General features: G+C 33.7%; 1 protein-coding gene, 1 long non-coding RNA gene and 1 other non-coding gene across 7 annotated transcripts; 1 reads left to right on the top strand and 2 right to left on the bottom strand.

Annotated features, from left to right (window-relative positions):
* Window positions 1–1,347: 1,347 nt before the first annotated feature.
* On the bottom strand, window positions 1,348–9,082 carry LOC141399797 (uncharacterized). 4 transcript variants are annotated; one of them, XR_012411959.1, is made up of 7 exons: window positions 8,272–9,082; window positions 7,642–8,137; window positions 7,457–7,579; window positions 7,188–7,370; window positions 6,948–7,120; window positions 6,719–6,884; window positions 1,348–1,479 (listed from the first exon to the last, which is right to left on the bottom strand). It is a non-coding gene; the product is annotated as an uncharacterized lncRNA (long non-coding RNA). The 4 variants fall into 4 exon arrangements; XR_012411957.1 differs by having other exon boundaries at window positions 6,719–7,120; window positions 7,642–8,208; XR_012411956.1 differs by having other exon boundaries at window positions 6,719–7,120.
* A 3,399-nt stretch (window positions 9,083–12,481) lies between these two features.
* LOC141399796 (uncharacterized) lies at window positions 12,482–19,426 on the top strand. 2 transcript variants are annotated; one of them, XM_073979086.1, is made up of 6 exons: window positions 12,482–13,878; window positions 13,949–14,754; window positions 14,981–15,206; window positions 15,276–15,490; window positions 15,662–15,893; window positions 17,210–19,426. In XM_073979086.1, the coding sequence occupies exons 1-6, from the start codon at window positions 13,315–13,317 to the stop codon at window positions 18,407–18,409; spliced, it is 3,243 nt and encodes a 1,080-aa protein (XP_073835187.1). In that variant the 5' UTR covers window positions 12,482–13,314; the 3' UTR covers window positions 18,410–19,426. The 2 variants fall into 2 exon arrangements, with proteins under 2 accessions (XP_073835187.1, XP_073835188.1); XM_073979087.1 differs by lacking the exons at window positions 14,981–15,206; window positions 15,276–15,490 and having other exon boundaries at window positions 12,552–13,878.
* Window positions 19,427–19,518: 92 nt separating this feature from the next.
* TRNAL-CAG (transfer RNA leucine (anticodon CAG)) lies at window positions 19,519–19,601 on the bottom strand. The gene has a single exon. It is a non-coding gene; the product is annotated as a tRNA-Leu (tRNA).
* Between the last annotated feature and the right edge of the window lie 5,943 nt (window positions 19,602–25,544).

Genomic DNA, 25,544 nt, shown 5'->3' with positions numbered 1-25,544 from the left:
CATCCGGCGAGCTAAGCCGCAGCCTAACAACCAGTACCACCTCCACTTAACCGGACTGTCACATTTATGGCGCCCAACTACAGAGCATTTTTAAATTTTTGATTTTTCTCCCATAGCCCAATCTTGTTAGTGGATTGTATTTTCCGTATCAGTATCCCGGAAGGCACGTGTAGAGCCATGCCGTGTAGTACAGGTACAAAGATACAATCAGCTATACAAGTCGCCAATCCAGAGAAATGATTGATGTCTCCAGAAGGGAAACATATTCGATAGGCTAAATAGCTAGGTAAATATTTGTTCCTATTTTGAAAACAGAAGTCATTGATCTAGAAAGGACCTATACAAATAAAATTTTTAGTCCCTAATTGTGTACTTATACTTACCATCAAAACCCTAATAAGCCTTTTCCATTAAAACAATTAAAAATTCAAACCAAAATAAATGCTTTATTTTATATGTTTATTTAAAAAATAAACATAACTTAAAATTTTTCAAAACAATTTAATTTTTTTCATTTATTTATATTTCTAATTAAAATTAGAAATCAATAATATTCTGAAAATACCAAATAAATTGACTTTCCAGAATTCCAATTAAAAATTTATACATAAAAATCACTACCTGATCATTTTTATTCAGCCTAAATATTAGAAAATTGAACAAACAACAAAACAAAGAAAAAAAAAAGAATTATATACAAAACAAACAAGTCTTTACATATTGCATTATTTTTTATACAAAAAAAATAAAGAATTTATATACAAAGTAAAAGTATTTAAATTATAAAAAAAATCAAAAATTATAGTTAATTTACAAAACCACATTTAAAAAAATATATTGCCAAAATATAATTAAATTATTAATTATTAATAAAGTATATGTTGTTTAAACATTAAAAAAAAATTAAAAGATATTAAAATTTAATAATATATATAAATGTGCTTTTGTAAATATAAACAAAAATACAATAAAGAAATCATTAAGTATACAAAAAAATACTCTAAAAAAATCAATTAAATATTACATAGAAACAAAAAATCATTACATATTTAAAAAAATAAATATATGTGATTTTATATAATATTTAATTAATACAAATATCCAAAACAAAACCAAAATTATATAAACAATATTAAAAATATATATGCAAAGATTAAAACAACCATATTGTTGTTAATAATAAACATATCAAATACTTTAATACAGTAAGAAAACAATAACTTTATAGTTAAAAATAAAAAAAAAATATATTTATATAATTTGATTGAATATATTTAAAAATATATAAATTTGGTTTTGTAAAAGTAAATTTAACAAATATTTAAAATAATAATTAAACAAACAAAATACTGCCAAAATATATAAAAATATTACACATACACATATTTACAATTAAGTTAACAAAAAAATATAGAAAAATATCAAAATTATATATACAAAAAAAAAATTATAAAAGTAATATTCCAAAAAAATTACTACCTGAAAAAAATAACAAAAAAATAGAAAAAAATATTAGTAAAAAAATTAAGAAATATTTAAAAATAATAATTATTATAATATTATATAAAAATATCTAAGTTTCCAAAACAATTTCTATATACAAATATTTAACGTCTATTTTTAAAAAATACCAATACATCTCGATTAAGTTTAAGCAATAATTTTTCCATTTTCACGTTTTTGATCTCAATATCTGTTTGCATCACCAACAATATCGTTCTTTGATCTTTCTGAATTAGTCTTACAATGCCCAATAAAAACGCAGTTCCTACCAGAACTTCTAATAGACTTGCAAATAAAAACAATTCGACAACCAATGGTATTAATGCTGCCAGCACCTCCTACGCTGCAATGTTTAATACTGGTATTGTTCTAAATTCTGGTGCCAGCACATCTCAAGCTGCAGGTTATAATTCTTTACCAACCACTACTTCCAACCCTATCGGTAATAACAACATGAACATTTCTCAGATTTCAACACAAGAGGCAAATACAACCATTGTAGGAACTGGTATTCAACCACTCATGTCTGTGAATCCTTTTCCTACAACAGGTCAACAAACATTATCACCTGACGGAAGCTCGTCTATTACAAGACCACCATATAGTAGTCTAACAGGTCACAATGAATCAAACAATTCAGATTCACATCCGGCAATTCCAGCCTGTAATAACAATATTAACATAGATGCACCAATTAATACCAATGATGGTCCAAGTCTCAGAGAGTATATTAGTGCTTCAGTACGAATAGCTCAGTCTGAAACATTGCAAACTATGGAGGATCGTCTAGCTTCAAGGGTATCTCAGACAGTGAGAGACACAATTGATTCTCTAAGAAATATGTCACTCAATATCACACAAGAGCCAATTAGGACAGATACAGTACCGCCCAATACACAACAAAACAATATAAACTCCCAACAACAACGACAACGTGGTACGAATTATCCGCCACAAGTCACTAGAGACTCATATCCACACAATATGAATCAGAACTTTTCTTTTGGTTATAAACCAATAACACCCCTACAGCTCCAAAAGTGGGGATTAAAATTCGATGGTTCGTCGAAATCAATTAGTGTTGAAGAATTTGTATTTAGGGCAGAATCATTAAGATTGGACTATAATTGTCCTTTAGACGTTTTTGTGAAAGGATTTCACCATCTTCTAGCAGGCAGAGCTTCTGAATGGCTTTGGTTATTCAGACAGCAAAATCCTATCTGCGAATGGCAACATCTGAAATACCATTTTATAAAAAAATTTCGTAATTTCGAAAGCGATTTCGAAATCCAACGCAAGATAATAGATCGTCGACAGCTTCCATCGGAAACTGCCGACATCTATATATCAGAAATTGTCCGTCTGAAAAACCAAATGAGGATACCGATCCCAGAATTTGAGATCGTGAAAATCATAAAAGACAATCTCAAGGATGGTTTAGTTCAATTGATCTATGCTAAATATATTGATACAATTGATGACCTCCTTGAAGAATGCAAACGAGCTGAGGTTACAATATCTAAGCGGTTATCATTCAGGCAACAACATCAGAACTATAGAAGGGTTCATGAACTTGAACTAGAACAGGACGAATCTTTCCAACCAATATTTGATGTTGAAGCTATGCATAAAAATCAAACAGTACCAACCAAGATATTAACTTGTTGGAACTGTAAACAATCGGGCCACACATTTATGGACTGTGATTTGGACCAACGAAACATATTCTGCTACAGGTGTGGGTTCGATGGGGTCACTTCGCCAAAATGTCCAAGATGTATGGGAAACCAAGGGAAGAGCATGGGGAAGACTGGTACCCCATGTTCTCAACAGAATGCAAGCCAGTAATAAGCATAGAACCAGAATCACATACCAATTCAAAATATACTCAACAGAAACCAACTATACTGCCAACCAAAAATGAAAATTTGTCGAAACAAACACCAAAATTAAAAATTATTGTTCCTTACGAACAAAGGTTAGAAATATATAACCAAAAAAGGGCAGAAATTTTTCAAGATTTTGTACCGGCGATAACTAAAAAGATAGTAAAGGCTAGACAATCATATACAAATAGAAAAAAAGAACGAAAAGAAATAGCATCTGCATGTTTAGAGGTAGCTAACGACATCAGACCATACATGGATGTAAAATTAAACGGAATTGCATTCACGGGTCTTATGGACAGTGGTGCATCAGTTAGTTGCTTAGGCAAAAATTGCATAGAAAATGCCAAATTAATCAATGCACATATCCATAATTTTAAATCCACTATCAAAACAGCAGACGGTAAACAACAGGAAATCATAGGCAAAATAAAAGTTAGCATCCAATGTGGAAATAAAACCAAAGAGTTAACTTTGTATTTAGTGCCCAATTTAAAACAATGCCTCATATTGGGATATGATTTTTGGCAAATGCTAAATATCAAAATATCTTTCGATCCTGATATAAATGAATTGTCTGATGACGTCATCAACAATATTGAGGACAAAAATATACATAACCTGACATACGAACAAAACATCAAACTAGAAAACGCGAAGCTCTCATTTCGTTGTTATACGAAACACGGACTGGGAAAAACTCATCTCGAAAAACATACAATTGATGTTGGAAATGCTATCCCAAAGAAGATGAGATATTTTCCAGTCAGTCCAGCAGTTCAGAAATTAATGTACGATGAACTGGATCGTATGTTGGACTTAGACGTGATAGAGGTAGCAACAAACGCAGAGTGGAATAATCGGGTGACACTAGTCATTAAGCCAAACAAAAACCGCTTATGTCTTGACGCAAGGGAGCTAAACAAAGTGACTAGAAAAGACGCTTACCCTTTGCCGAATATTGACGGGTTATTGGCCAGGCTAGGTGACACACATTACATAACCGCAATCGATCTTAAGGACGCATTCTGGCAGATTCCTCTGGAGGAATCGAGCCGTCCTTTGACAGCATTCACGGTCCAGGGTAGACCCCACTACCAATTCAAGGTCATGCCTTTTGGACTGTGCAATGCTGCTCAAAGGATGTGCCGCCTGATGGACAAAGTTATTCCTCCAGAGTTGAAGGACCGAATATTTGTGTACTTAGACGATTTGCTGGTGGTGTCACAAAGTTTTGATGATCATGTAGCAATGTTACAGGTAGTAGGAAATAGACTCACTAGCGCAGGTTTGACCATTAATATGGAAAAATCCAAATTTTGCTACAAGGAGTTAAAATATCTAGGGTATCTTGTGGGAGCAGGTAAACTCAAGCCTGATCCTGGGAAGATAGAAGCAATCGTCAATATAAAACCACCTAGATGTCAGAAAGATGTGAGAAAATTCTTAGGAACAGTAGGATGGTATCGCAGATTCATCCATGAATTTTCCACTCTGACTGCTCCTTTGACTGACACATTGAAAAGGTGCCCAAAATTTGTCTTGACGCCTGAAGCCTTAGAATCATTTGAAAAATTGAAAGTTTGCTTAACCTCCAGTCCAATATTGTCGAGTCCTGACTTTGCTAGGCCATTCTTCGTACAGTGTGACGCGTCTAACGTCGGAGTTGGGGCTGTTCTTTTTCAGAAAGATGATGATAATGGAGAACATCCAATTGAATATTTTTCCAAGAAACTGAACAGTGCCCAACGCAATTATTCTACGACGGAAAAAGAATGCCTAGCGGTCATACTCGCAATAGAGCGATTTAGGCAGTATATTGAGCTCATGGAATTTACGGTCATTACCGACCATTCCAGTTTACAATGGCTCATGCGACAGAAAGATTTAAACGGAAGACTTGCGAGATGGAGTTTAAAACTCCAAGGATATAAGTTTAGCATAGAGCACCGTAAAGGTACTAAAAACGTCGTACCTGATATGCTTTCGCGTATGGACATGGACGAAATAACCCTAGATAATGCTTCAATTATTAATTTCAACTCTGATGAGTTTAAAAACAACAAATATTTAACGCTTATTGACACCATAGAACAAAATAAAGACCGTCTACCTGACCTAAAAGTGTGCGAAGGTGTCGTGTACAAAAGGGTCAAATTTAACCGAACAGATGTTGAAAGTGAAGATGACTGTTGGAAGATATGGCTTCCAGACACACTAACAGCAGAAATAATAAAGAAATCTCACGATAACAACACATGTCATGGTGGCATATCAAAAACATTGCACAATATAAGGCAATATTTTTATTGGCCAACAATGGCGTATGAAACAAAAGAATATGTAAACAATTGTCAAATATGTAAGGAAACCAAACATCCTAAACAGATATTAAGGCCACCTATGGGTAACGAAGTCGTAACCCAAAGACCGTTTCAGAAAATCTATGTAGATTTTCTAGGCCCTTACCCAAGAACTAAATCAGGAAAAGCTTACATATTTATTGTATTGGACCATAAAACCAAATTTGTGCTACTAAAAGCAATGACAAAAGCCACTGTAACCCAAGTTACAAAATTCTTGGTAGAAGAAGTTTTCTATAAATTCGGCGTACCAGAATTCATCCATTCTGATAATGGAAGACAATTTACGTCCGAAATGTTTACAGATACTTTGAAATTGTTTGGTATTAAACATATTAGAACAGCAATACACGCACCACAAGCAAACGCTAGTGAGCGTGTGAACCAGACAATTCTCAGTAGTATACGAAGCTACATAAACTCTGATCAATCTAAATGGGATGAGAAGTTACCCAAAATCGAGTGTGCCTTGCGATCGACGTTACACGCCTCAACAGGTACATCTCCATATTTTGCCTTAACAGGCTATAATATGATTACACACGCAGATGCGTATGCAATCTTAAGAAAACTAGATGCACTGGAAGATGGTAGTCTGGAGATTCTACCTGCATCAGATAATATGCAAATTCTACACAAGAACATAAATAAGAAATTACATGAGGCTTATGAACGTAATACTCGTTCATACAATAGAAGAAGCCGAATTGTATCATATAAACCTGGACAGGAAGTCTATAGGAAAAACTTTGTGCAGAGTAATTTTGCCAAAGGAATTAATGCAAAATTCTGCAAACCCTGGCTTAAATGCATGATAAGAAAAGCTATCGGGAATTGCTACTACGAAGTTGAAAACTTAAAAGGTCAACTAATCGGTACAATTCACGCACAACATCTCAAACAATGATGTTAGTAAGAATGCTTATATCTAAGATTAGTTCAATTCAGCATATTCTCACCACACACCCAAAAAGCTGCTGTTGTTAATGGATTAATCCACAATACAAAAATTAATAAATTTCCACATCGATGCCATCACTTGTTTATATGGTAAAAAATTCGGCCATTAATTTAACAGCATCTGAAAAATAACAAGAAAAAGGGTTATTTAAAATAATAAACAAGTTTTAACCTGAAAAAAAAAGAAAAACAAGGATTAGTAAAAACATTATATTGTGGTATGTGTTAAATTCACTTATCTGACAAAACTCGTCCGTTGTACATTCATCGCATTTGTACACACAATGTTGCCCATACACACAGGTAGAGAAATTGGCATTCACATGAATAGTCGCGATCCCACAACATTTGTAAAAATTAAAAAAACAACCTGCACAACAAAAAGGTGCACACACTCATTGAATATTCCTACAAGGAAACAAATATCATACATTAAAATAGGAAAAATTACCATAATGGTTTTAAAAACACTCACTCAAATTTTTCCATTTAAAGTCAAAATGTTGTTTATCCTTGAACAATACACATATAGCTTTGTATACATTGTCCCAAATCGTTAAAACAGTTGTATGTGCGATTTGCTTAACATCCTAGTACCTCGCCAAAAAGGTAGATATTTGTCATTCTTATTGCCTGATAAGACGGTACATCTAAATACCTGCAAAGAAAAATAATAATAACAAATAATAAACACAAATAATATCTTCTTGCTACTGCAGAAATGGTGGTCAAATATGTACTTACCTTTGATATTACCCACACACAAAACTAAAAACAGGTAGCAGAAACGCCAACAAGAACAACTGGCAAGAATTATTTATGTCACATCAAAATATTTATAAACTGCCAAGCGTTCCTAAAATATATCTTAAAAGAAAAAAGTATTTCGTTACAAAACGACCATAAAAAATAGAAAAATGGAAATATACCTTCTGATAAAATGTTATAGTTGCCCATTTCTATTGTAATTTATTTGTTACTGGATACTGGATATATACATGTGCCCACATGTCAATTGGACTGCCTCAATAGCAAAACGGAAAATCCTCTTTGTAAAAAAATTTTATACATAAACCATGCATGTTTCCGGCACCTTTTTTCAAAAATGTCAGCTTGTTGTATAATAACATCGGTGTTATCCAAATCATCATGTGTACATTAATCATAAACAATCATATTTACTGTTGCCCATAAGCACAACAATGCACACTACACAGCAACATACCTGAAAAAAAACCAAACACGATAAGAATTTGTTTTATAAAAAAGGGTCGAATGGAAGAATACTTTCCACTTATGTCAATCCAAATATGCAACTTGCCTGCATACACAATAGCACAATGCATAGTATCGTTGTTAGATATTTTGATGCTTGCTCATCTTTGACAATATTTCTTATTGTACACCATAATTAGTAATGAATCTCTGTTTGAAAAATATGTTTAAGATTCTTTCATATATACTGTTGCCAGAATGTAATAAGAGAACAATGATACCTGAAATCAAAATGTAAACAAACATTAGACCATTATAAAGAAGCACAGCTAACATAATATTACCTGCGAACATAAAAATCATTCCCAATACTTTTTGTTTCACAGGTTTCACAAAAAGCATTGGCTTTGTGACAGCCACCTCTGGCTGTGGCCTGCGTATATCCAGACACACAACACATACATTCATACTGCTTTTCTTTCCAGCCACCTTTGGCTGTGGCATGAATATGTCCGTCCATCCACATCAACCACAAAATATGCCAGCATACCTCCTTTCACTCTTTCCACTTATTGGCTGTGATTTGATCTCATTCCAGGCACGACAATAATGTTGTTAAAATATTTGCTTTCAATATTTGTTAATTTATTCTAGCAATTGTTGCCTTTGCCGGCAAAGGAAAAAAGTAAATAAAAATAAAGTCAGCTGTCCATATATTAGTGTTGTAAGGTTCGTCAATTACATATGACGTCGTTATACAACACTATATCATCCCAGGGCTTTTCAAACTGTATCCAACAAATAGTTGAACGATCAGATTGAAGAAAATAAAACATGTATGATTTGTTGAACATGGAAATTTTTTATTAAATAATAATAAATATTAAAAATGTGTGATTATCTTTTCTACGAATTAACCAATAATCCGGTTAACATGAAATTATTTCATTTATCTGAATGAATTTCCATTTGGTTTTTTTTATCATATTTCGATTAGCGCCATCTAGTCTACTTACTCCGGTACTAGTCCCATTTAATCACAAGTTTCAGCATATGTTCTTAAATGTTCCATGAAAAATCATCTCTGAAACTTTATCTCCATGTGCCAACTGACCTTGCTAGATGTCACTTTAAAGATTATTCAACGAGTTTACCTAAACCAGTGACAACAAAGTTTCAAGTGGTGTGATAAAAAAAAGTTAACCTCAACATAAGATTTTTATTTAAATAAAATAACGTAACACAGTTAAAGTATGTATGGAAAAGTGGAAATAGTTAATTATTAATTTCATTATTCTGTTTTATAGAAGATAATTAACATCTCACACGTACATCAACAAATTTCATAGTTCAAATTTCATATACTCAATCTAAATTTTTGACATTCAAAATTGTTTTTTTTTACTCGGGTAAGCATTAAATTGCAACTATTTCATTTTATATCTCTTTTATAATAAATAAAACAAATAATCTTGTCATTTGTACAGGATATTGTGGAAAATAATCCTTTAAAGTTGATCAAAGGATTAACCCTCAGTCAATATCGCTGTATAAATGTGCACAGGGATATACATGCGAGATATAGAGGGAGACACTTTAGCCCGAGCATAAAGTGGTCAAAAACATAACCTCACCACACTCAGAAAACAACCCTACCAAAATTCCATCATATGGTCGTAAATAAAGAGTTGGAAATCATCATAGTGAGTACACAAACCAAGTAAGATAAGAATATCAAACTTGAAGAGCTTAAAATTTAAATAAAAACGCAGTTAAAATACACATAAAATGATGAGAGTGGCACAATAATTCCATCTTGGTTGCATAACTCATTTTCTTGCCACCAAATTCTATTATTCTTCTTTTTATAAACACGTTATCTGTTTTTACACGCAGTTATACCCATACAATTTGATAGTCATTGCATAACCTACAAAATAATCATAATTAATACTAAAGCCTAAATTAAGGCGGTTACATTTATCTAACCATAAAAAGAATAATAATAAAGGTTGCTGCAAAAGATATTAAAATAAAAAATGCAAAAATTTAAAAAAATGATAAAAACGATATGTAAATATGCACATATTCATACACGTGTCATAATACACTAGTAAATATATTACCTAACCTAAAAAGAAAATTTGCCAAATACCAAAAAAATGAAATCACGAGATATATAAAAGCAACAAAACAGTATTTTTTATTTTAAATAAATATAGCTATAAAAAATGTAAAATTAATAGAACGGTCTCCTGTAAAAAAAATATGAATATAGAAAATTAACATAATTAAGGAAATTGTGAAAATATGTAAAAATTGTGTATACATAAAAACTAAGATAAATTAAACTAAAATCTATAAAAGCATGCAAATTGAAATATAAGACTAGATTTAAAAATAAGAAATAAATAAATATATATGTTAAAATATTGTTTAAAAATAATGTATAATACAAGGATAAATTCAAAAACGATTAAAATTTGAACTAATAATTATAAAGTTTAAAAATGGCTTAAAATTCATTTAATATGGGCTGAATGAATATCTAGGGTAGTGGTTATTCGATTTTGGGATGTTTCTTAACGTTTTTTTTTTTTTTGGCAACAGAAACATCATGGCAGACTGAAATATGTCTAATAGGGGTGGGAAAATGCCAAAGAGGTAACACATCAATACCTCAAGGAAATTGGAGTTCATTTAAGTATTTATTTTGAGGTTAACGGCTACAGGATGTATAAGTACACATCCGTTTCCTTTTCTTTTTTTATTTTTTAATTTCAAATCCGAATGACAGTTATAAAGTAACCCCAAATGAATGATGGTACAAAAATATCTTTAAGTGTGCAGTCAAGTGGAAGACGAACTCCCCCATCCGGCGAGCTAAGCCGCAGCCTAACAACCAGTACCACCTCCACTTAACCGGACTGTCACACTGTTTTGGCAAGTCAGCTGATTGCTTGCTGGTTTTTGCTGGGAAGGTGTCTGTTTACTTTTTACAATTTTCTAGCAAAAGAGAATAAAAACTCCTAAACGCCAAAATAATGGGAAAGTTTGTATGAAAGTTTCAGCGTGAGGCTTTAGAGTAAAGGAATGTCCTGTTTTGTGCTAGAAATACGTTTCTGTGCTAAACTCGCAATTCTCTTTAAACAAAAAAGGAGTAGAATGACATTAGGCATGTTCGATAAATTCGCAAGTAAAAAGTATTTGCAAGTACTTCTCATTTCTCTTTTACTGAACAAGTTTGTTATCAAACAGCATTTTGTTAAAAATTGTACAAACTTTTGAGTTATCGTACATATGTACATATGTATATGTACAAATTTGGCCGAGTTGAAACTAGTGCTTGGTTAACATTTACGAAATCCACTCGATTTCAACTGTTAATTCCTTTGCGTATACGTGTAAACTTACTATAGCACCCTGTTTGCTTGCATCTGATTGCCAGATACGTTGATTTTACATTTCTGCTAGAGTTTTTGCAAATTTATGTAATTTTTTTCGTTTCCACGCTGTTTGAACAAATTTGTATAGGAAGGTATTTTTTGACATTTCGCTCTTTTATTATAGTACGGGAACAGGGTATCAATTGTTGTTCTCATGGTATAAGTAAAGAGGTAGATTTAAATGAAAAAAATCTATAGAACCCTTGTTTTTCCTGAATTCCTAAAACTTCAAAATTAAGCAACAAGTGTGTTTGTTTACAACACCAATTTTGAGCATTTTATAAAAATCGCGAAAAATGAATGAAGGACCATTATTTCTCCGCATAATCAAGTTGTGGATATGATAAAATGTTTGTTTCAATGATAACCTGACGAATTATTTCCATAAAAATGATCCAAAAACAATTTTAAAAATCATTGAATTCGATTGTTTTTAAAATTGTTTGACATATTATTCAAACACCACACACACATACACAGTTTGTGCATTTTGTTTTGAAGTTTTAGGAATACTCGAATGAAAAAATTTAAATTAACATAAAGCTTTGGCTAACCTTTCTTATTAAACCATGGTTGTTCTATGAAAATGTGAAATGAAAAAATGTTTAAAGGACAGAAATGTGAAATGAAAAATATTACAAAGAAAATATTTTTCATTTCAAAATTTCATAGCCAGCCCAGTCCATGGTTTAATAAGAAAGGTTAGCCAAAGCTTTATGTTAATTTAAATTTTTTCATTCGAGTATTCCTAAAACTTCAAAACAAAATGCACAAACTGTGTATGTGTGTGTGGTGTTTGAATAATATGTCAAACAATTTTAAAAACAATCGAATTCAATGATTTTTAAAATTGTTTTTGGATCATTTTTATGGAAATAATTCGTCAGGTTATCATTGAAACAAACATTTTATCATATCCACAACTTGATTATGCGGAGAAATAATGGTCCTTCATTCATTTTTCGCGATTTTTATAAAATGCTCAAAATTGGTGTTGTAAACAAACACACTTGTTGCTTAATTTTGAAGTTTTAGGAATTCAGGAAAAACAAGGGTTCTATAGATTTTTTTCATTTAAATCTACCTCTTTACTTATACCATGGCCCAGTCCAAAATAGATAGACAAAATCGAAAGTCGATTAGAAATTACCGATAACCAATAGTCGACAACGACTTGTAGTCAAAGTCGATTAATCGATATCAGACTTATGTATCCCTAATTTTGAGTAAACAAGACGAAGACGCCATTCTGAAGTGAAACTTTTAAAATAAAAAATTATAAAAATATTTACAAGAAATCAGTGAATTCTAACAGAAAAACGTGTCAAGTTTTAATATTGTTCAAAATATTAAAATTTTCGTTTGCGCGATTATAAAAAAAGCAAATTGTAGAAAGCAAAATCAAAGCGGGATTTGTTAAAAATAAAAAAGCAAGAAAGCAAAACATAAACGGAGATAATTAAGAGACAGAAACAAACAAAAAACAACGTCAACAGCAATCGACAACAACAACTACAAGTAAAAACAATTTTCTTCTTCTTCATTGCAAAACTAACCTCACTTTTTGACTGTCAGAGTATACCGAACAAAAACGTCAAAAACGCGCGTACGTATCTCCCAAAAAAGAAGGAAGCATAAAGAAAACGGCTGGAATAGTTCAACAAGATAAATTCATAACCCTGCCAACAAACAAAGGCAAGTGGTCCAGGACGAAGAATACCAACAGAAAAATTTTTGATTTGATTTAAATCTCAGCACTGTACATTGTTTTTGGGTGCAAAAGAACGAAGGCGTTAATCGTTTTTTACTGTGTCCATATATTGTTGGTGGAACACAAGCAGCCACAGCAACAATCAATCGACAAATTTCTACAGCTAAAAAGGGAAAAATAATTTTGCAAAAATTTCACCCAAAAGAAAACAAAGTTTTCAGCATATCAGAATGGAGGTGGACGATGCAATAATTATGGCTGAAACGCCAACAGCAGCAACGAACGAAGACCAGACTGTACTTGGTGGTGCTGACGAAAGTGTCGGCCGCAGAGAACGGGAACTAAATTCACCAACAAGTTCGTTAATAAAGCAGAAGCGTGCCAAAATAAAGTATGACAAAGAGGAACCGCCAGGATCCGAAGCGACTCATAATGAAACGGCTACACCACTAAAATTGGAAGTTTCTGGTTCAGAAGGTGAAGAAGAAGCAGAAGATGATGGTGCAACCAGAGCTGCCATAAGACGTAAATTATTGTCTACACCATTAGGTGAAGATGCCACAGCAAATGATGGTTTGGATGAATATGAAACTGTGGCCTTGAAGAGGAAACGTTATGAGATAAGACGTTCGGGATCCGAAGATTGTCTTCTGGGCTTTGATGAATTGAGTGGTGAGGCAGAGTTGGTTAAACCGGAAGAAATGGAAGATGTTAATATGGAAAAGGAAGAAGGACCAAGTGTTACTGCTGCTGTTGCTCAAGATGTGGTAAATACACCTAAATCTGCCAAGAAGGTAAGTGTATTATGGGGGATTATTTTGTTTTGGGATACATTTTAATTGCACCTTTTGTATTTTTCTACAGACACCACCACAAAAAGCTGCTCAATCGCCTTTACAAAACGCCTCTCGTTCATCTTCAAAATCCCCCATGAGTCAAAAGGCAAAATCTCCTTCATCACAGTCACCATCATCAAAGGCTTTGTCAAAAACACCTCCCAGCAATAAACCTCATATTGTTGCCGATGGCGAGGAAACAAATGGTGGCCAAGATGTTGATATGAAGCCAGTGGTACAAACTCCAGCGGCTGTTGCGGTTACAAAGAAACCTACATCTCCCCAAGATGAGTTCTATAAGAAACCCTTTGATTTTGGTTGGAAAAGAGAATTGGTATGGCGTGCCAATATCGAGGCCAGTAAAGATAAAGCTGATGTTTATTTCATAAGTCCCGCTGGCAAAAAGTTAAGGGCTCGTAATGAAATAATACCCTTGCTGGAAGGTGATTTAACCATTGACCACTTTTGTTTCGCTAAGGAACCATTGGGTGCTGCTCCAGAATTTGAAATTGTACGTAGTGCAAAGCCTTCGGCAAGATCTTCAGTCGCAACAGCTACCTTAGCTGCAGCTCCTTCACCACCTATTGTAGGCAAAAGAGTGTCTAAACCTAAGGGTCCCAAAGGAGCCAGTCCACCACCACAAGGCTGGACCCCAAGTAAGGCTTTGAAGGTCAATAATGCTGCCTTGTTAGGAACTCCAGGAAGACAATCTGCTGCCCAACATAATACACAACAAAATATGACTTCCACACCTGTGACCAAGAGGAATGATAATGCCGCTGCAGGTGGTCACAATGTCACCCATTCGTCCTCTAAGAGCAGTAAATTGAAAAAGTAAGTAGAATGTTATTTTTGTCATTAGTTGTTGTGTAGAATATGATACATATATCCATCCTTTCCACATCCCATCAAAACCTAGTTACAAAATAGTTTAGCTCGCTCTCGTTTTTTGCTTTTTGTGATTATATTTTTGTAAACCCCGTTTAAAGGTCTCCCACTTAGTTGCTAAAATCCATACGCTGCCAACAAAAAAAAACATTGTTATCTTTTCTTTATATAGATCCTCTTCGGCATCATCTTTAGCAAAAGGCGAAACTGGCAAAATTGCAGCCTCCAATACTAAGGAAACTTGTAGTGTTGGTTGTATCAAAGCTATGGGCCAAGTGCCGCAATTGCAGTGTACAAAATGTTTTTGCCTTTATCATCATGAATGTGTGGGCATTGATCGTCAAAACAGTGATTATAGAACAACCTCTAGCACCAATGGTCGGGAATATGTTTGCGAGGTGTGCCTAAAATGAAAACTTAAAATGTTGTGATGATGTTTTATTTTCCAATTTCTTTCTTTTTTGAAGGCTTGCAGTCCCAAAGCTGTTGCAAAAGCCATCAACCACAATGCTGCTGGTGTTGTGGTAGCACTGCCCGCAGGGTCGCCAGCCTCAAACAAACCTCCCAAACCATCGGCTGTCAATAAAATGCGGCAGGAAAACAAATATCCTCAGACAATAGCGGTGGTCAAGGGCAAAAAATATGTCATGGTAGCCAAACCATTAAGCCTGCCGCCGAACGAGTGAGTTTTGTAAAGTATTGAATACTTTTATAATCTAAAACGAACGAGAGCAGAGCAGTGATTTATTTTATTTTATAGGGGCATGTTTTTCTAGGCTAGACTTTTATCTCACATTGTGATAAGTAAACTAATGCTTATTTTTTTTCTCCTATTTCTTTCCCCTCCTTTTAGGCAAGTCAATGATATTGAAAATGATTTGAAACAAATCAATGAAAGCATACGCAAAAATCGTAAACAATCAAACAACTCTGCGGATGGTTATAATTCGCATAATAATCAAGCAGTAGCTCCAGCTCCTCCTGTGGTGGATCATTCCAGCAAAATGTTTGCCACCAACTTTTTTGCCAATGTCTCGTATGCCTATGATTCATTGTTGTGTATAATGAAGTATTTGAAGATACATGTAAGTATATATTCTTTTTGTCCATACGAAAATGAAAACGAGAGAAACACATAAGTGTCTAGGTTTGAGAAGAACCTTACGGACTTCCTCTATTTTATTAAACAAGTCCTGCGGACTTCCTCTATTCTATAGAAGAGCCGTACGGACTTCTTCTATTCTATAGAAGAGCCGTACGGACTTCTTCTATTCTATAGAAGAGCCGTACGGACTTCTTCTATTCTATAGAAGAGCCGTACGGACTTCTTCTATTCTATAGAAGAGCCCTACGGACTTCTTCTATTCTATAGAATAGCCCTACGGACTTCTTCTATTCTATAGAATAGCCCTACGGACTTCTTCTATTCTATAGAATAGCCCTACGGACTTCGCGTATTCTATAGAAGAGCCCTACGGACTTCTTCTATTCTATAGAATAGCCCTACGGACTTCTTCTATTCTATAGAATAGCCCTACGGACTTCTTCTATTCTATAGAATAGCCCTACGGACTTCTTCTATTCTATAGAAGAGCCCTACGGACTTCTTCTATTCTAAGGAAGAGCCCTACGGACTTCTTCTATTCTATAGAAGAGCCCTACGGACTTCTTCTATTCTATAGAAGAGCCCTACGGACTTCTTCTATTCTATAGAATAGCCCTACGGACTTCTTCTATTCTATAGAAGAGCCCTACGGACTTCTTCTATTCTATAGAAGAGCCCTACGGACTTCTTCTATTCTATAGAAGAGCCCTACGGACTTCTTCTATTCTATAGAAGAGCCCTACGGACTTCTTCTATTCTATAGAAGAGCCCTACGGACTTCTTCTATTCTATAGAAGAGCCCTACGGACTTCTTCTATTCTATAGAAGAGCCCTACGGACTTCTTCTATTCTATAGAAGAGCCCTACGGACTTCTTCTATTCTATAGAAGAGCCCTACGGACTTCTTCTATTCTATAGAAGAGCCCTACGGACTTCTTCTATTCTATAGAAGAGCCCTACGGACTTCTTCTATTCTATAGAAGAGCCCTACGGACTTCTTCTATTCTATAGAAGAGCCCTACGGACTTCTTCTATTCTATAGAAGAGCCCTACGGACTTCTTCTATTCTATAGAAGAGCTCTACGGACTTCTTCTATTCTATAGAAGAGCCCTACGGACTATTCTATAGAAAAGTATTACGGAGTTTTTACATTCTAAAAAGGAGCCCTTAAGCTGCACTCCATTTTTTATACCATTTGCCAAGTAAATCGTTTTTATTTTCGTAACGACATTTACTAGCAGGTGTTTTATTTAAGCCCCAACAATATTTCATAATTATTTTCCCCTCTCTTATAGGAACGTCCCCGGGCTGCTGCTGTTTGTAAATTATGGAATTTGGCTGCCAAGGACACAAGCCTGTGGAAAACGGTACGCATGAAAAACTCCAAGGTATGCAGCTGGTCAGGTTTTGCTGCCGCCCTGCGACGTGGTGAAACCAAACATTTGGATTTACGTAAAATGTTACAACCCAGTGGCCGTAGTGAAGATTTATGGAATGATTTTTGTGAAAACATCGGTACAGTTTGTTCCCTGGAGAGTATCTATCTTTGTCGTTGTTCTTCCCGCGTTGTGGAAAGTCTTTTCCAAAGTAATCGCAACCTACGTATTATCAATGCCTTGGCCATCAATGATGATACCATAAATCTCGAAAATATTTCACGTCTCAATTCCTTGGAAGAATTGCGTTTAAGAACCTGTGAATCGGGTGTATTGGCTGGTGATTTGGCACCGCTGGCATCATTGGGCAAACTGACACATCTTTCCCTTACATCCATAAAGGGATTGGGTGAAAAGAGTGTCGAGGTTTTGGGTGAATTGAAAACTCTGCGTTCCCTTGAGCTGGGAGAATGTGGTGATTTTGATTCGACCTTCGCTGAGGCCGTTCTACCCAAACTGATCAATTTACAGCGATTACGTTTGGAAAATGGTTCAGTGACGAACGTTTGCACTTTGGAGATTCTAGATTCGGTGGCCAGATTAGTGCAATTACATCAACTGGAATTGGTTAATTTCGATATAAAGCCGGGTTTTGATGAAAAGCTTAGTTTGTGTACCAACATTACCAAATTGCTTATCATTCCGACCTATATCTCGCAATCGGCTACCACAAATCAAATTGTCTTAAGTGCCGTCCAACAAGTGGCCGAAACACTGAAAGTATTCACCTGGTGTGTTACAGTGGAATTGTTGCGTGTCACCGCCCTCTATGTGGATCAATGCGAAGAATCCACCAAAAAGGAAAAACATCATTTCGATGAATGTATACCAGTGTTAAAACCAGTGCCGGGAGCACCACCGAATGAAGAAGATGAGGAAGAACTTAAGGCCAACAATGCAGATACATCCGGAGAGGATGGCAATGGTGATGTGCCGCAAATTGAAATTTTACCCTTGGACAAAGTTGAGACAATATTGGCAGAAAATTTACCCCACACCAAGTTTACCATTGCTAAGGTGCCCTATCATTTGACTTGCAAACAACAATTGTTGGATTAAAAACCACAATAAGTAGAAGAAATTGACAAGGATTAGAATGAATGTAAATTACACATATGCCCCTATTGTACACTCAGTAAAGTGTATGTATGATATTTTATTTACCTTCTAAAGGATCAAAAAACAAAGGAACTTCTTATTAAGGAAGACAAATCCCCAGAGACGAGAGAGAAATATGGAGCTAATAAAAGGAGAAGAAGGATTTGTAAACTATATTTTTGAAAATGATGTGTAATAATTGACTGAAATGAAAATGTAATACAAGAAAACACGAAAAAGAAAATTCTAAAGAATTTTATGTGAAAATAATTTCATTATTTTTTGTTCTTTTTTCGAAGAGGTTAAACAGCCTCTTGTAGTTGTATAAGGATAAAATAGTTTTTAAATAACAAAATAAGAAACATCAACTCCTCTCCCACATCCTCTTACCCCCGACATAACCTATCCCCACAAATTTTAAAACAAAACAAAAAATGTCAAGTTCAAAGAAAAAAGGAAGAATAATGGCGGAATTTCCTTCAAATTCCCTGAGGAAGAAAACACTACAAACTTTGTTTTATTTTATAGAATATGTATAATTAGCATAAACAAGTAGCATAAGGTTATAAGAAAATATCAAACACAGCAGCAAATAAAGGAAAATAACAACAACAACAACAAAAGAAATACCCTTGAAGAAGGGTAGCGGCTCGATTAAGAAGTGTAAGATAAACTTCTTACTTTGTTTTGTAAAAAAAAATAATTGATTTTTTTTCATTTTGCAATTTCAATAATAAATTTTCAAACAAAATAAAACATACGCACCCACAGGTATTTTTAAAACAAAACAAAAGAATTGATAAATATAAAGAGCAACAAGTAATTGTGATTATAATTTGTTGCCCACAATAAGATAATGTTGCAATACTTTGTATATTTTTTAAATAAATATTATAGATAACATACATACACACACTTTTTTGAAATAAATCATCTATGCTTATGTAGAATATTATTAAATATTTGAGAAAAATAAAAGCGAACGTTTTTTATTGAAGAAAGGAAGAAAATCCATGTCTTAAATGTCTCCATAAAAATTTAAGAAAAAAAAAATAAAATAAAAAAATCTTTGTCAGAAGTGGGATTCGAACCCACGCCTACAGAGTAGACTGCGACCTGAACGCAGCGCCTTAGACCACTCGGCCATCCTGACACATGCCAGCCCGATGTCAAATGTACGTTTTGTTTGCAATGAGTTGTGTATTCTCTTTGAGTTCTGTGTTGTACTCACCAAAGAACAAGCGTTATTTTAACCCTCATTTGAAAATAGAGAGTCATTCATTAATGGTCATCTTTTTAGTTACGTGGTATTTTACTTGCAGCGTTTACATTTCAATAACAGAACGTTATTATAACCTCGTCCATAGACTAATACTATGTTTACATTTACGAAATCCACTCGATTTCATCTCTCAATTCCTTTGTGTATACGTCAAATGAAAACTCATCTGAAATCGATTGGATTTCATTTGACGTTTGAGCAATGGAATTGACAGTTGAAATCGAGTTGATTTCGTAAATGTAAACGTAGTCTAAAGAGAATTGAGTGTGGTAACTAAGAAACTCAATGTAAAATGCCAAAAAAATACAAGTTAATAAATATTTTTGTTATGGCAAAAGACTACAAGTGGTTGGTTTTTGATGGGAACTATCTCAGATAAAAATATCCAAGAAAATATTGCAATCATCCACAAAATTAGATAAAGAAATCCTCTCAGTCAAATTCTCTGTCTATTCATTCATTAGTCTATGACAATGATGAACACGAAGAGAGCATTTGTATGGTGAATAGTACGAAAACGTAAAGGCAAGTGCTCATCTTGTTCATCTATGGTCTATGAACCTCGTTTGAGAAGTGATATAATCAGCCCAATCATAAACATCATCTCACGGTGAGTTTTCTCACTCTCGCTTCCTCCCTTATTATAAACATCATAAGGGAGAACAAAACTCACGTTCGTGAGAAAAGTAGCTATCATAAATATCAAAAAAGTGAGAATGTGAGACAATTTTCTCTCACTACAGAAATCAAAGTGAGTTGAACAAAAAAATTTTAATATGGACATTTTTTATAGAAAAAAATCGACGAAATCGAATATTTTGCATTTGTAATGATAATTAATTGTATTTGTTTGTGTTTTACGTTGAAAGTAACAAATAAAAAGCAATTAGAAATTCTTCTGGCACTGTACATGTTCATCGAGTTTGGCGTAATTTGAAGACAGAGTTGAAGTTGGCCAATATTTTTCAGATATGGGAAGCGGTTCAAAATCATAGGATGGCAACAGGAATGTAAGAGGATCCAATCTGCAATTGTTGTTCCTCGATAGAACAATGTGCATATTACTTAATGTACATACATGACATCACTAACACTTTGTCATGTCATATGCCACGAACAAGAAGGAGTCAAAATATGAAGGTTTAAATTCATAAAGTAAAATATCTTCTGTTATATAAAACTCAAATGACGTTCGTACGTGAATCAAAAACTCGACCAATTTACAACCGATTTGTTTCGCGTTTGTCTTAAAATGTTCGTATTTATCCAAGGAAGGATCTGACGTATTTTATTTTTGAGATATCGCGAAGAATCCGCCAAAATTTGCAAAAATATATTTTGAAGAAAGTTAACTGTTTCCTCACATTTCGTTGGAGGCTTTTGCCGTCGAATTGCTTATTTCCACCTTTTTTAAAATTTTTAGGGCGAAAAATCCGCTAAAATTTGCAAAAATATGTTTTGAAGAATGTTAATTGTTTCCTCAAATGTTGTTGCAGGCTTTTGTTGTCGACTTGCTTATTTCCACCTATTTTAATTTTTTAGGGCGAAAAATCCGCTAAAATTTGCAAAAATATATTTTGAAGAATGTTAATTGTTTCCTCACATTTTGTTGGAGGCTTTTGTTGTCGACTTGCTTATATCCACCTTTTTCAAACTTTTAGCAAAAAGTGTATATGACGAAAAATCAAAAAATTTAACATTGATGAAGCCAAGGTTTGCACTTTTTTAATTCGCGAAATATTGCAGTGTACCACTAAATATGACCATAGTTGCATCAAACGAAGTGTTTTTAAATAACGCTCAAAAATGTGACTAAAAAGTTAATTTTCGCGGAAGCTATGACCGCGTAAATGAATAAAAACACGTAAATGGTAAAAACACTTTGAAGCAAACGAGTTTTTTTACGTTGTTATTCGATTGACGGTTAAACCGTTTAAATAACGGATATCTGTCCAAAGTAAAAGTAGAAGACTAAAAATGAAGATTACACTTCTAATGTATCACATTTCAAAATTTCCACTGCATCCCCCTTACGCATAATTTGATATGTATATTGACCATTTAGCCCAGACAGCATTATAGGCCGTTTATATATATCAAGGTTAACCCAGTGGGTCTGGGTTTCAAATATCATTTCCATTGTATATACTTCAAACAAATCCTCATAAAGAAGGTTAACCCTGCAAAAAACTATAATATAAACGCCGTATTAGAGTAATCCACTGCCAAAGGCCAAAATTTAGTGCGATATTTGTTAGAAAAACCCTATTTTTGGGGTACAGTATTTACAATATCCGTTTGATTGTGCTGGGACCACAAGATATTTTAGTTTTTTGACGGCCCGGATCATATAAATCATAAATCGTGAAAACCCATCCACTAGAACGGCGAAAACAGCAACTGCAAAAACCGAAAAATGTGCGTAAAATGTTTTTTGGAAATATCGCGGATTTAATCGCGTTTTCTGTGGATCGTTTCCTTTTCAATGATGAAACTGACACATCACTCGCGTTTTTGCGAAAACAGCGGTTTAAAAAATTTAGTGGCATGGGAGCTGTAACCGATTTATCCCAAAAATAGTGTGTGATGCTACATCCACGGTTCTTGATGGATTTTATCGAAATAGGTTTAGATCGATGTATTTTTTTCTTGGACGATAGTGACATCGGCTGCGCATACAAACGCTCTGTTCCAGAACTAAAAAGTTTTTACAATTTTTACCACTTTTACACATTTTGCGTTCCCGTACACAAAATTTATATGAAAATCGTTTACGACTTTTACAATTTTTACGACTTTTACCACTTTGTAAAGTACGGGAACAGGCCAAAAGTGTATGCACTTTGTGCAAATTATAAACGTTATACCGTGTTTTTGCACACTACGCTGCAGGCGATGCTACATCTTAGCGGCCAAAGTAAATCATGGCATTGTAAACCACATGCGCATCAAGCTATTTTGAGGATTTCGCGATTCACACGCATTTAAAAATGAACATTACCCGATAGAGTTTTATTTCAAGATTATACCCCATTTAAAGGAACCCAAAATCTGTTTGAACTTGATCTTCCGTTAGATGTTTGCGTATATTCGAGAAGTGAATATAATAAAAAATGTGATTTTTTGCGTGAAAATTTACTAAAATAGAAGAATAACTCCGACCAATTTTTACTACATTTTCTTCAACTAATATGCTGTTTATATTAGAGCTTTTTGCAGGGTTAACCTTCTTTATAAGGATTTGTTTGAAATATAAGCAATGGAATTGACATTTAAAACCCACCCAGCAAAAAAAGTCATTACCAAATAATGACTTTATTCAATAAATTTTTGCAGTTGTAACTACTTACTAAATGACCGTAAAAGTCATTATTTTAACATGGGGATGTCATAGGGAGTAAGTACTTCCTTAAATGTGTTTTTTAAGTACATATTTAACCACTTACCAGTAGTCAAAAAAAGGCTAAAAAGCATATGTTCTATTTTTAGAACAAATGTGGTGAAATTATATTCAAATTCAACATCCCAATTATTTTTTGTTTTTATTTCTTCTTTTTCTTTTATTCCGCTTCCTGCCGGTGTCGAACACATGAACTTCTGATTTCTAGCCAAACACACTACACACTAGGCCACTCGTACAAATAGTAAGGGTTGTTTAAAAACATCCATGTACATCAACATTTTTTCGTAATTTTGTCAACAAAAAACTCCCATGCTGACGGTGAGCTTTGAACACACAAACCTAGGATTTGTAGTCAGACACACTAGCCCTGTGCCACCGTACTTATTCCTTTTTAGGTAAGTAGTAAGTAAGGATGTAACTAGTTATATGTTACCTGTTATATATGTACTGTCTGATAATGCGGAGGGTAATGAGTACGCATTACCTGGTAATGCAGAAAGTAATGACATGTGCCCACCAAATTTTTGCTGGGCAGTCGGTTTGTTAAATCCGGTTATATATAAACGGGGTATAACTCACAAAATACATTTTAATAAATATTTTCTCTTACAAAAATTTTATGAATATCCTCAATATATTGTTACGGAATTAGGTTTGACTAATCTCCGTGTAGACGTTGTTTTATTTCCCAGTACGATTTGTACCAAATAAAACAAGGTTCGTTTTAGATTACGTTTCTACAATGCTTTATTTACTTTATTACACTTATTCGTAACCGACTTTAATTACTAAGCACGCAGCTTGTCTCTAGTTAGCACGCAGCTATTCTTTTACCGATCTGTTCAGTTCAACGCTCAAAACACAACTACTCGGTCATTACCAGTTCCCCTGCATTTATATCCCAAAGTCTCCCTGTTCGAGAAATATCTAGAGCATATGGCAACACCTCGAATCTGTACAACGAACACACAGACGCACATTCGCACTAAGCGAACAACCATACTCACATACATACATGGGGGATGATCAATGACGTAATTACAACAACAAATAAATGTAAGAAAAGAAGTGACAAACTAAACAATAATTACATGACTATGGCAAAACAAAATAAAAGCACATTAATGAAAGGTAAAGTAACATCCAGAATAATGAAGAGAGTTCTACATGGTAGTTGTTGCTGCTTAAATAAAGTAACTGCGTAATAAAAACTTTACGTTACAATTCAAATTTTTAAATTAATGGAAATTAAACTAAACTAACTTAAACCTATCAGTTACATTCGTAACAATATTTTTTTTCGTTTTTGCTATAATATGCAAACCACTAAACTGATTTGTATAGTTTTCATTTTAATTTGAATCTTCGCGATGTTTAGATTACGTACATATTTTTATATATTTTTCGGATGCATAAACAGCTTGAATTTTATTAAAACAAGTTGCAAACTACCAATTGTTTTAAATTATTTCCTAATTTCCGCGAAAATTTACAACTTTTTCACTAAGTTTATGGGACCTCAGTAAACATATAGTATGTACGAAGCCATAAATTAACAATGTTTCTCGATATTATGAATAGCGTTTTTATAAGATTTTTTTAATAATCAGAATTGTAACCGCCATATCTTTTGCGCGCAATATCCAAAATTAGTATCTCGAACAGATTTGATAATGGGAATTTTTCCTCAATCCATGTACCAAAAATCGTTCATGTAGCGTCAAATTTTTTTTTTTAATTTTTTTCAAATGGAGTAATAAAAATTTCTGACTTTTCCCAATATGCACAAATTGTGACATTTTATGTTTTATAGCCAGTTTCTGTATGTCGAAAGAAGAATGTGTGCGAATGAAACACGCCCGGACTTTAGTTTTCGAAATAATTTTACCTTTGTTTTTCCTTCAAAACAAAAAACAAATTTGAAAAACACACAAGAGTTTGGACGTGTTTCTTTCGCACACATTCTACTTTCGACATACAGAAACAGGCTGTTAGTTTTATAAATATTTGAAAGTTCTAAAATGTTTTATTTACGACAACCAATTTAATTAGCATTCAAATTATTTAATGGAAATTAAAAAGATACAAATTGTCAACGATTATTAGAGTTTTTGATAGAGGCAATTATTTTTATTATTGATTTAGTAAGAATATACCTACATTTCCGAAAGTAAATATATTTCGGTGTTAATTTTGTGACCGTAAGTAACGACAAAATCTTATTATGTGGTTGCTACATGTTCTATCATATTTCAATGCCGCGACTTCTATTATATAAAACTCCAATTTACAACTGTTTTGATACGCGATTGTCTTAAAATGTTTATATTCAAGTTTAAATTGTTTTGTTTTTTTTATTATTTGGGAAAGCAAATACATTCCGATGTTAATTTTGTAACCGAAAGTAACGA

Source organism: Musca autumnalis, unplaced genomic scaffold, assembly GCF_047663935.1.
Source record: "Musca autumnalis isolate F117 unplaced genomic scaffold, ASM4766393v1 scaffold_3, whole genome shotgun sequence".
Lineage (NCBI taxonomy): Eukaryota > Metazoa > Arthropoda > Insecta > Diptera > Muscidae > Musca > Musca autumnalis.
Note: the sequence above shows the minus strand (reverse complement) of the source record. Positions and strands in the feature narration are given on the sequence as shown.

Excerpts from the sequence above, each read along its gene's own strand:
- LOC141399796 (XM_073979086.1), top strand. The coding sequence starts at position 13,315 with ATGGAGGTGGACGATGCAATAATTATGGCTGAAACGCCAACAGCAGCA. Across the intron at positions 14,755-14,980 it reads AAGAGCAGTAAATTGAAAAA|ATCCTCTTCGGCATCATCTT; the intron begins GTAAGTAGAATG and ends TTCTTTATATAG. Across the intron at positions 15,894-17,209 it reads TGAAGTATTTGAAGATACAT|GAACGTCCCCGGGCTGCTGC; the intron begins GTAAGTATATAT and ends CCTCTCTTATAG.